Source organism: Dasypus novemcinctus, chromosome 1 (assembly GCF_030445035.2).
Source record: "Dasypus novemcinctus isolate mDasNov1 chromosome 1, mDasNov1.1.hap2, whole genome shotgun sequence".
Lineage (NCBI taxonomy): Eukaryota > Metazoa > Chordata > Mammalia > Cingulata > Dasypodidae > Dasypus > Dasypus novemcinctus.
The window spans coordinates 207,132,066-207,144,863 of NC_080673.1; the positions used below are offsets into that span (position 1 = coordinate 207,132,066).

At 44.5% G+C, this 12,798-nt stretch overlaps 1 protein-coding gene across 1 annotated transcript in view; it reads right to left on the reverse strand.

The window, feature by feature from the left end:
* CFAP99 (cilia and flagella associated protein 99) overlaps nt 1-12,798 on the reverse strand; it is a 57,450-nt gene that overhangs the window by 10,013 nt on the left and 34,639 nt on the right. The window contains exons 9-11 of the mRNA XM_058301460.2: nt 12,422-12,493; nt 12,164-12,252; nt 11,265-11,469 (exon numbers count right to left, since the gene is read on the reverse strand). Coding sequence (XP_058157443.1) covers nt 11,265-11,469; nt 12,164-12,252; nt 12,422-12,493 — 366 coding nt within the window. The remainder of the gene's footprint in view (nt 1-11,264; nt 11,470-12,163; nt 12,253-12,421; nt 12,494-12,798) is intronic.

A 12,798-nucleotide genomic window follows, 5' to 3' on the forward strand; every position in this document is an offset into this window, starting at 1 on the left:
GACAGAAGATCAACAATGAAACAGAGAACTTGAACAATATGATAAATGAGCTAGACCTGACAGACACATATAGAACGTTGCATCCAAACTCTGCGGATTATACATTCTTCTCAAGTGTCCATGGACGTTTCTCCAAGATAGACCATATGTTAGGGTCCAATGCAGCTCTTCATAAATATAAAAAGATTGAAATTATACAAAGTACCTTCTCAGATCCTAGTGGAATGAAACTGGGGAGCAGATGTGGCTCACGCAGGTGAGTGCCCGCCTCCCATGGGAAGTCCTGCGTTTGGTTCACAGTACCTCCTAAAGAAGACGAGTAAGACAGTGAGCTGATGTGACAGGCTGGCGCGGTGAGCTGACACAATGATATGACCCAACGAGATGTCACAACAAAATGATGCAACAAGGAGATACAACAAGAGACAAAACAAGCAGGGAGTGGATGTGGCTCAAGCAATTGGGCACCTTCCTCCCACATGGGAGGTGCCAAGTTCAGTTCCCAGTGCCTCTTAGAAGACGAGCAGACACAGAGTGCACACAACAAAGAGACACAGAGAGCAGACAGTGATGTCAAACATGGGGGGCGGGGAGAGTAGAAATAAATAAATCTTTTAAAAATTAAAAAAAAAAAGGAACGAAACTGGAAATCAGTAATAGGAAAGAGGTTGAGTGGTAAATGTATGGAAGCTAAACACACCTCTAAATAAAAAGTGGGTCAAAGAAGAATTGCAAGTGAAATCAGTAAATATACTGAGACAAATGAGAAAGAGGACACAACCTATCAAAACTTATTGAATACAGTGAAGGCAGTTTTGTGATGGAAATGTATAGAATTTATAGCTCTAAACACCTATATTAAAAAGAAGAAAGAACTAAACTCAAAGATTTAACTGCACAAGTAGAGAAACTAGAAAAAGAACAGGAAAGCAATCTCAAAGCAAGCAGAAGGAAAGAAATAATAAAGATTAGAGCAGAAATAAATGAGAACAACAAAACAACAAAAACAAAAGAGAAAATCAACAAAACCAAAAGCTGGTTCTTTGAGAAAATCAATAAAATTGACACCCCCCTAGCTAGACTAACAAAGAAAAAAAGAGAGAAGATGTAAATAAAATCAATCAGAAATGAAAGGGGAGAAGTTAAAACTGACCCCACGGAAATAAAAAGGATCATAAGTGGATATTATTAGAAACATATGCCAAATCAGACAGCCTAGATGAAAGGAACAAATTCCTAGAAATGCACTAACAACCTACATTGATGCTACAAGAAACACAAGAACTTAAATCAGTAACATTTAAAGAAATTGAATCTGTCATCAAAAATCCCCCAACAAGGAAAAGTCCAGGACCAGATGATTTCACAGGTGAATTCTACCAAGCATTTTGAAAAGAGTTAACACCAATCCTGTTTAAACTCTTCCAAAAAATTGAAGAGGATGGGAAACTACCCAACACATTTTATGATGCCAACAGCACCCTAATACCAAAACCAAATAAAGGCACTACAAGAGAAGAAAATTACAGACCAATCTCTCTAATGAACATAGATGCAAAAATTCTTCAAAAAAAACTTCCAAAATGATAACAACAGCATATCAAAAGACATACATCATGACCAAGTGGGATTTATTACCGGTAAGCAAGATTGGTTCAACATAAGAAAATCAATCAACATAATACATCACATCAACTAATTGAAGGAAAAAACCACATGTTCATCTCAGTTGACGCAGAAAAGGCATATGGCAGAAACCCAGCATCCTTTCTTGATAAAAACACTTTAAAAGATAGGAATAATAATAAAAGGCATATATGGAAAATCCACAGCCAACATCATACTCAATGGGGAAACGTTGGAAGCTTTCCCTCTAAGATAGGGAGCAGGAGAAGGATGCCCACGTCACCACTGTTACTCAGCCTTGTACTATAAGTCCTAGCCAGAGCAGCGAGACAAAAAAAAAGAAAAGAAAGAAAAAGAAATTAAAGGCATCCAAATAGGAAAAGAGGAAGTAAAACTCACTATTCGCTGATGACATAATCCTATATTTAGAAAATTCTGAAATGTCTATAACAAAACTACTTGAGCTAATAAATGAGTTCATCAAAGTGGCAGGATACAAGATCAACACACAAAAATCGGTAATGTTTTTGCACACTAGTATTGAACAATCTGAGGAGGAGATCAGGGGGAAAAATTCCATTTACAGTAGCAACACAAAGACTCAAATACCTAGAAATCAATTTAACCAAAGAATTACAGGACCTATATGTAGAAAACGATAAAACAATGCTAAAAGAAATCAATGAAGAACTAAACTAATGGAAAGACAGTCCATGTTCATCTACTGGAAGACTAAATACCATGAAGATGTCAATCCTGCCCAAACTGATTTATAGATCCAATGCAATACCAATCAAAGTTCCAACAGCCTACTTTACAGAACTAGAAAAGACAATTACCAAGTTCATTTGGAAGGGAAAATGCACCCAAATAGCTGAAAGCGTTCTAAAGAGGAAGAGGGACAAGGGAGGAATTTCACTGCCCAACACTGAAACACACTACAAAATTACCGTGGTCAAAAGAGCACAGTACTGGCATAAAGTAGACACATTGGTCGGGAATAGAATTGAGAGTCCATGACTAACCCCTTACTTCTACGGTCAACTGTTTTTTGACAAACCTACCAAGTCCATGTTATCAGGAAAAAAACATTCTCTTCAACAAAAGGTGCTGGGAGAACTGGATAGCTACCAAAAGAATAAAAGAGGACCCCTATCTCACTCCCTGTACAATAGTCAACTCAAAATGGATCAAAGACCTAAATATAAAAGCCAAGACCTTAAAACTACAAGAAGAAAATGTAGGGAAACATTTTAAAGACTTTTTGGTAGGTAGTGGTTTCTTGGACCTTATACCCAAGCATGCACAACAAAAGAAAAAATAAGGGGACCTCCTCAAAATTAAACACTTCTGCCCCTCACAGGACTTTGTCAAAAGGGTAAAAAGTCAGCCGACTCAATGGGAGAATATTTGGAAATCACATGTCCAATAAGGGTTTAATATGATATATAAAGAGATGTTACAACTCAACAATAAAAAGACAAATGATCCAATTAAAAAATGGGCTGAAGACTTGAACAGATGAAAGAAATACAAATGGTTAAGAAATACAAAGAAGGAACACAAATGGCAAAATAAAAACACACATGAAAAATGTTTTCAACATCACTAATGATTAGGGAAATGCAAACCAAAACTACAGTGAGATATCATTTCACACCTATCAGAATGGCCAATATTAAAAAGACAGAGAACTACAAGTGCCAGAGAGGATGTGGAGAGAGGGGAAAATTTACTCATTGTTGGTGGGATGCAGAACGGTCCAGCCGCTGTGGAGGGCTGTGTGGAGTTTGAAGGAGTGACTACAGACTTGCCCCGTGACCCTGCAGGACCACTGCTGGGTCTACCCAGAAGGACCGAGAGCAGTGGCACCAACAGACGCCTGCGCAGCGATGCTCACAGTGACATTATTCAAGAATGCCAAAAGTTGGAAACAACCCAGGTGTTCATCAACTGAGGAATCTATAAACAAACTGTGGTGTATTCACACGATAGACTATGATGCAGCTATAAGAAGAAATGAAGCCGTGAAGCATATGACAACATGGATGAAGCTGGAGGACATTATGTTGAGTGAAGCAAGCCAGACACAAAAGGACAAATACTGTATGATTGTGTTACTCTGAACCAAATATATTGTGTAACATAGTGTATGATTGAAACAAAAAGTATTACATTTAATTGAGAAATGTGTTTTTATTCAATTGTGTTTTCTTTTCAGTTCTAAATTGTTTACATTTTTAATTATTAAATGTACAAAGTAAAGTTTAAAAAAATTCCATTTATATAAAATGTAAATATAAATCAGTTTAAAGGTGAAATTTGTTCAGTGGTTGTGTAGGGCTAGGGAAGGCATGCTAAGGGGTGTGGAGATTCTTTTTGGACTAATGAAATAATTAAAAAAATTTTTGTGATGATGAATGCACAACATTGTGATTATACTAAAAGCCACTGATTATATACTTTAAATGCTCATATGGCATGTGATATATCTCAATTAAACAGCTTAATAAATAAGTAATTGTGCAAGAATACCCAGAAATAGCAGCAATGTACAGCAGGGGAAGCCTCGAGAGATTGAGAGGTGAAGAGTTTTCATGTTTGTTTGTGTTTTTTAAAATTATTATTATTATTGAAATAATGAAAATGCTCTAATAATGATGACTGCACAACAATGTGATCACACTAAATACTACTGATGGTACACTTGGATGAATTGTATGCTTTATTAATATATATTCATAAAATTGATTTGTGTTTTTAAAAAAGAAAACGGGATAAAATTATTTAAGTGAAAAAATATTCAAGCAGCTTATTGCAAGACCGTGAGGGCCACCTTAAGAACGTCAGTGCTGCACGCGTGAGCGTGGAACCCACCCGTGTTCAGCCCTGTTGGTGGAGCCTTCACGCTGGACCTGTGGAAGGAACCAGAAAAGGCCCCCAGCACCCAGATCTTGGGCTCCATCTCGGCCCCCGTGACGGGCCCTGGCTGCACAGTCTGTCTTGCCAAGGCCGAGGCACGGCAGCGTGGCACCCACCATGTCCCTCCTTGTGGCCTGCAGCCCCGTTGGCTGCTTCCTGGGAGCCGCTCCTCACGAGCCCTCAGGGGCCAGGGGGCTGCACTCAGTTACCACAAGGCGCTGGAGAAGGGCGTGAGTGCCCGCCCCACAGTCAGGAAAACGCAGTGTGTGGGGGCTGCAGAGACCCCCCCAAGAAGTGCACCCAGGGGTCCTTCATTCCGAGTTAGTGCCGAGGTGCCGGGGGAGAGTGGACGTCACTCAGTGTGTGGGGGATAATGTCCAGGATGGGGCAGGGGCCAGCTGCTGTGACCTTCTCCGGGGGGCTGGCTTCGGGGGTGGGAGGGAACTCGTCTCCAGGATGGCACCTGGGCAGGCTCGTGCTCAGTCACATGACAGCCTCATTTCAGAAATACCGAGTCCTGTGGAGTAGGGGGTGAACCTCCTTCCAATCCCACCACAGGGGGAAGCCGCCTGGGGAGGGCTGGGGGCACTGCTTTCTTCCCCGCGCCTCTCCTCCCTGAGCTGAGCTGCTCTTCCTGCCCTGAGGGGCAGCTTAGGAGAGGGCACTGGGGCAAGCCTCAAGCTTGGCGCCTGTTCTGCCATCACCAGGTGGGGCACTGTGAGGGGTGACCATTACAGCACCTGTGGGGGATGCACTGGTCAAGGAAAAGGTAAGCGCTTGGTCACCATGATCTTCAAACTCCAGGAGAGACCACATGGGGCTCCTTCCAGGAATGCAAGGATGGCTCGATATTAGGGAATTATTAACAGAACTCACCATATAAGTAGAGTTAAGGAGAAAAATAATATGATTATCTCCACAGATGCTGAAAAGTCTTTATCAAAACTCAATACCAGGGACTTGTGCTTCTGGGAAGTTGGAGTGGACATGCTTTTCCCTGTTCCTCCCAGGAGTACAGCTAGAAACCCTGGACATTACATATGAGACAAGCATTAGAAGGCAAGCTAGCTGGGGATCTTGGAACCTGAAGGACAACATAGGGGCACATCCCCTGGGCTTTCTTCTAGCCCCGTATGTCCCATACAGGGTACAAGAGAAGCCTGCAACCCAGAGACAACACTGATGCAGACAAAAGAGCCTGCTCTTTCTAGCCAAAGGGCCAGGAAAGGGATGGTCTAGCAAGACAAAGTTTTAGAACATCACTGCTCTACTCCAGACATACGTCAGAGAAAAAACTGTGGCCACACCCCCACTGACATCAGCAAAGGCTGAGTGGGGCACTAGGCTTCCAACCTGCCAGTCTGCTAGGAGGTGCCTTGCTGCCCTGCTGGGAGGGGGGGTGCCAGAGAAGGCAAGCAGGGAGCTCTCCACGACGTCAGTGGAGAGCCCTGAGGAACCTGCTCTTCCACCTCCCCCAGGAGTGGTATTGGAGAGGGCCCAGTGGAGAGCTGGGATTTTCACTCTGCCCTCATGTTGATGAGGCCACAAGGATGCGGATACAAGGCCCTCTAATCTCTTCCAGAAAAGGAGGTATCATTAGAGGCCGAGTCAGCATTCTTACCCCTCAGCAGTAATGAGGACCCCCCCCCCCCACTTCCCGCTCCACAGAGGTCAGTGGAGGCCAACTGGGGAAGCTGAACTTGTAAACCCATGTGTCAGTAACAAGGCGGCACCCTTCTTCCTCTGCCAGGGTGATGCCAGAGGAAGACAGCTAAAATGGAAGTTTAAACAAGGCAGAGTTTCATAAGACCCCAGATGCCCAGATTTCAATAAAAATCACTCATCATACCAAGATCTCACACTGAATGTAAAAGGACAACCAGTGCCAACATTGAGATGAGATGTTAGAATTATTAGACAAAGATTTTAAAGGAACCATCAGAATGATGCTTTAACAAGCAATTATGAGCATGCATGAAGCAAATGGAAAAAATAAAGTCTCAGCAAAGAAACAGAAGACATAAAGAACCAAATGGAAAATTTAGAACTGAAAAACACAATAAATGACTTTACCAAAAAAAATCTCAATGGATGAGTTCAACAGCAGAAAGGAGGGGGTGGGGGTCAGAGGAAAGGATCAGTGAACTTGAAGATAGAACAACAGAAATTACCCAATTTGAATAACAGAGAGAAAACAGACTAAATAAAAAGTGAACAGAGCCTCAGAGGCCCATGGGCCTATAACAAAGAATCTGACATTCCAGTCATCAAGAGCCTCAGAAGGAGGAAAGAAAGAGGGTGGAGTTGGGAAACGTACTTTGGCCCAGTGGTTAGGGCGTCCATCTACCATATGGGAGGTTCGCGGTTCAAACCCCGGGCCTCCTTGACCCGTGTGGAGCTGGCCATGCGCAGTGCTGATGCGCGCAAGGAGTGCCGTGCCACGCAAGGGTGTCCCCCGCGTGGGGGAGCCCCACGCGCAAGGAGTGCGCCTGTGAGGAAAGCCGCCCAGCGTGAAAAGAAAGAGCAGCCTGCCCAGGAATGGCGCCGCCCACACTTCCCGTGCCGCTGACGACAACAGAAGCGGACAAAGAAACAGGACACAGCAAATAGATACCAAGAACAGACAACCGGGGGAGGGGGGGGAATTAAATAAATAAATAAATCTTTAAAAAAAAAAAAAAGAGGGTGGAGTTGAAAAACTACTAAAATAATGGCTAACCATTTCCAAATTTAGCAAAAGACATAAACCCATAGATACAAGAAGCTGATTGAACTCCATGTAAGATATACCCAAAGATACACCAAGTCACATCATAATTAAACTTTTGAGAACCAAAGATAAAGAAAAAAAATCTTGAAAGCACCCAGAGAAAAATGACACCTTACGCATAAGGAAGAAACAAGTCAAATGCCAGTGTTTTTCTCATCTGAAACCATGGAGGCACAATATTTCTTAGTTGCTGAAAGAAAATAACTGTAAACACAGAATCCTATACCCAGAAATAAATATCCTTCAGGAAAGAAGTAAAAATAAAGATATTCTCAGATGAAGGAAAACAATGAGAATTTTTTTTTGCTAGTAGACCTGCGCTAAAACAATAGCTAAAGGAAATTCTCTAAACAGAAAGAAAATAAGAGAAGGAATCTTGGAACATCAGGGAGGAAGAAAGAATATGGTAAGCAAAAATATGGGTAAACAAAATAGACTTTCCTTCTCCTCTTGAATCTTCTCAATTATGTTTGATGATCGAAGCAAAAATTGAAATACTGACATGGTTCAAAATGAAGGTTATTGCCATTCATTTGAACTGGTAAAATTAATGATACCTGTAGACTGTGATAAGTGATACAATGCAATACCTAAAGCAACCACTAAAAAAGCTATATATAGAGACACACTACATCTAAAAAATCTCTAGTGATAAATAAAATGGAGTTCTAAAAATGTTCAAGAAACTCACAGGAAGGCAGGAAAAAGAAAAGAGCAAAAATATAGAGGGAACAAACAGAAAACAAAACAACAAAAATAAAGTGGCAGGGAACCATGTTGGCCCAGTGGTTAGGCGACTGTCTACCACATGGGAGTATCAAAATCAAACCCCAGGCCTCCTTGACCCGTGTGGAGCTGGCCCATGCACAGTGCTGATGCGTGCAAGGAGTGCCCTGTCCCACCTAGGGGAGCCCCACATGCAAGGAGTGCACCCCTGTAAGGAGAGCTGCCCAGCATTAAAGAAAGTGCAGCCTGCCCAAGAATGGCGCCGCCCACACGGAGAGCTGACACACAAGATGACACAACAACAACAACAAAATAAAGTGGCAGACAAGGCCTAACATACCAATAACTACATTAAATGTAAATGGACTAAATACACCAATTAAGAAACAGAGATGGGCACAGTGGATTAAAAAACATGACCCATCTATATGCGGTCTACAAGAAATTCACTTTCAATATTGTGATATAGATAGATGGTAAAGGGATGGGAAAACATATTGTGTAAATATTAATCAAAGGAAAGCAGGACTGGCTATATTACTATCAGGTAAAGTAGACTTTAGAGTGACAAAAATTACCAGATAGAGAGGGACATTAGGTAATAATAAAAAACAATTCTAAATGGGTATACACCAAACAAGAGTGCTGCAAAATTTTAAGCAAAAACTGATAGACCAGGAAAGAGAACTAGGCAAATTCACAATTATAGTTGGAGAATCAACACCCTTCTTTAAAAAACTGACAAAAACTAAGCAAAAAATCAGGAGGGCTGTAGAAGAATTCAGTTACTCCATCAACCAGCAGTATTAAATAGACATTTATAGAATTTTCCACCCAACAGCAGCAGAATACATGTTATTTTCAAGTCCCCACAGAACATACACCAACATAGACCACATTCTAGGCTAAACAAACAAACCTCAATGAATTTAAAAGAAATGAAATAATATAGAGCATATTCTTCAAATACAATGGAATCATACTAGAAATCAATGACAGAAAGATAAGAGGAAATACTTGGAAACAAACAACATACTCCTAAATAATCCATGCATCAAAGAGGAAGTCTGAAGGGAAATGAAAAAAGACATTGAACTGAATGATAATGAAAATACAACATATCAAAAATTGTTGGGCACAGCTAATATAGTGCTGAGAGGGAAAGTTATAGAATTAAATTTTTAGGTTAGAAAGGTGGAAAAGTTTCAGATCAGTAATCTAAGCTCCTACCTCAAGAACCTATAAGAATTGCAAAATAAACTCAAAGCAAGCAGAAGGAAGGAAATAATAAACAATAGAAATCAGTTAAATTGAAAACAAAAACAATAAAAAATTCAATGAAACAATAAAAATGACAAACCTCTAGCAATCCTGACAGGAAAAAAGAGAAAGACACAAATTACCACTCTCATGATTGAAACAGGGGACATTACTACAGACCCAGCAGAAATCAAGGCAATGGTAATGGAATACTATGAAGAACTCTAAGACAGACATTTGACAGCCTAGATGATATGGAACAATTCCTCAAAAAACACAAACTACCACAGATCACTCAACAGGAAAGAGGTCTTTTGATTAGTCCTAGAACTTTTAAGGAAATTGAATTTGCAATTTAAAACCCCCCATAAAATAAATCTCCAGGTCTAGATGGTGTCACTGAAGAATTCTATTGAGTCTTTAAGGAATTAACACTACTGCTTCACAATCTCTTCCAGGAAATAAAAAAGGAGATAATTTTTGCAAATTTGTTTTCTGAAGCTAGTATTACCCTGATATCAAAACCGGACAAAGACATTACATGCACACATACACACATGCACAAGGAAAACTACAGACCAATATCCCTTGTGGATATAGACACAATAGTCCTTAACAAATTAAAAATGTTAGCAAATGTAATTCAGCAATACATAAAAGAATTATATGCTATAATACAAATGGGGTTATTCTAGAGATGCAAAGGTGGTTTTATATTTTAAAATCAATCACTGTAATGCTCCATATTAACAGGCTAAAGAAGAAAAATCACATGACCATATCAACTGATACAAAAATAGTATTTGGCAAAATTCAACACCTATTCATGATTTAAAAAATCAGTAATAGAGGAGGAAAACAGTAAACAGTAATAAAGGAGAACTTTGCTGACTTGATAAAGGACACATCTACAAAAAACCCAAGTCTAACATTATACTTAATGGTGAAAGACGGAATACTTTGCCTTAAGGTCAGGAACAAGGCATGGATGTCTGCTCTCAGCTCTCTTATGCAACATAGTATTGGAAGTTTGAGCCAATGTGATAAGGCAGGAAGAGGCAATAAAAGGCATTAGTGAGAAAGGAAGAAATAAAATGGTTCCTATTTTCAAGTGATATGATGGTCAATGTGGGAATCTACAACAAAACAAGAACAAGTGAGTTCAGCTTTGGATGATACAAAATCAAAATCAGCTGCATTTTTATATATAGCAAGGAACCATGGACACTGAAATTAAAAATACATTTATGATTAAATTTTAAAAATTAAATTCCTAGGCACAAATCTAAAAAAACATGTACAGGACTTGTATGCTGGAAACTACACAACAAAGATGAAAGAAATAAAAGATCTAAAAGAAAAGGAGGGCCATTCTGTGTTGCTTATGGATTGGCCATTTGAAAAGGTAAAGTGGACCCAGATGTCACTCCACGCACAAGTGGATTAGAGGTCCAGATGTAGTAATAAACCACATAGGTACTAGAGAAAAACACGAGGGAATTTCTCTATAACGTGGATGCTTTGGGTTGAACTGTGTCCCGCCAGGAGCTTTATTCAACCCAGGAGGAGGAAGGGCCAGGACTGACTTCAGGTGCTTCTGAAGTGCTAAAGTGGACGTCCACAAACGCTTCAGCCTCCTACAAGTTCCTGCCAGAACCACAGGTCTCTCCTCAGGGGCACCTGGAAGTACGTGTGGACTGAACAACCCAGCAGTGGGGGGCAGTGTGCGGGACCCTGGGCTGGAAGTGCTGGCCAGCTGGTCCATTTAGCCCAGTTCATGAAGCACCTTCAGAGCCACTGCAAGGCAGAGACAGAGAAGCCGCTGTCCCCCGGGGTGTGGGAGGAGATGACCGGGCCAGCCTGTAAGCCCATGGCCGGCAGCAGTGTGGGCACTGGGCGTCTCTGCAGCCCCGGCCCCGGGGGCTGTGCCCTCACGCCTGCTGCCCGGCTGGACCCTCACCTCCTCCTTCTTGCGGTCCGCCTTCTGCTTGTTCTCCTGCACCAGGCTGTGCCGCGCCAGGGCGGCCTCCTCGTGGCTGAGCTTGCCCTGCAGCCTCCGGCACTCGTCCGCCACCAGCTGCTCCTCCCTGTCCCTCGCCTGCATCTTCTTCTGCCACTCGAGGAACTCGGAGAAGTCCCCGGCCCCGTCGACAAGCTTGTCCACCCTGGGGGAGGGGCCACCTCACCTGCCACCAGGCCCTCTCCACTGCCCGCCGTCTGCCTGTCCCCTCCTGGGCACCCACCCATCAGCACTCCTCCCCACCCTTCTCGTCACCTACCTATCTGTCCACCCACACCTGCTGTCCGCCCATCTGCCTGTCCACTCATCCCTCTGCCCATCCACCCACTACCTCCCTCTGTCCACCTGTCTGTCCACCATCCCTCTGTGCCCCCACCCACCCATCCATCCACCCATCCACCCATCCACCCATGCATCCATCCACCCATCCACCCATCCACCCATCCTTCCATCCTTCCATCCACCCATCCATCCATCCACCCACCATTCTGCTGTCCACCCAGCTGTCTGTCCATCATCCCTCTGCCCCCCTCTCTGTCCTCTGGTCAGCCACCCAAGCTCCCACCCACAGTCCCACTCACTGACATGGAGAGAGACGGCTACGTGCTGTGGGGTGCACCCAGGGGCTTGCACCCCTGGTGGTCTAGAGGAGGGCCGTGAGGAAGGTCCGCAGAGCGCTGGGCCAGGGGTTGCTACGTCCCCCCCACCCCCATCGTGATTTCTCATCCTGCTTGTCACTGACCCCGCAGGAGCCTCCTCTCCCGGAGGCCCCAGCCACCAGGCCCCCTCCGGGGCGCTCAGCGGGCCCTGCTGGGGGAAGGCGGGGAGGGGGCCCTTACCTCTGCAGCTCTTTCTCCACCTCCCGCTGGTATAAGGCCCCTTCCCGGAGGATGGCCGCGGTGTTCAGCTTGACCGGCACGTGGTCAGGCTGCGGGGGTGGGGGGAGGTGGTGAGGAGGGGGCGGCACAGCAGCAAGCGCCCCTCTGCCTCCTGCTCCGCACACCCGCCCCCAGGGACTTTGCTCGCCTCAAGCGTGGGCTCTCCCCAGGCCACTGGGCCCCGCCCCGCCCTGCCCGGCCGGCCGCGGCGCCCCTTACCCTGTAGAAGGTCAGCTTCGGGGTTCTGCGGATCCGGGGTGGGGCTCGCAGCCGCGGCTTCGCCTGGGAGCCCTGCGGGAGTCAGAGCACGGCCTCGCCGGGACCCACTGCCCCCCAGGCCCGCACCCCTGGGCTGGCTGTTGCCCCCACCTGCACCCCCAGGCCCGCTGCCCCCGCAGACCTGCACCCCTGGGCCCGCTGACTCCCAGACCTGCACCCCTGAGCCCGCTGCCCCCCAAATCTGCACTCCTGGGCCGGCTGTCGCCCCCACCTGCACCCCCAGGGCCCGCTGCTCCCCCAGGCCCATACCCTCCCCCCCTAGGGCCCGCTGCACCCCCAGGCCTGCACTGCTGGGCCTGCTGCCTCTGCCCCCCCAG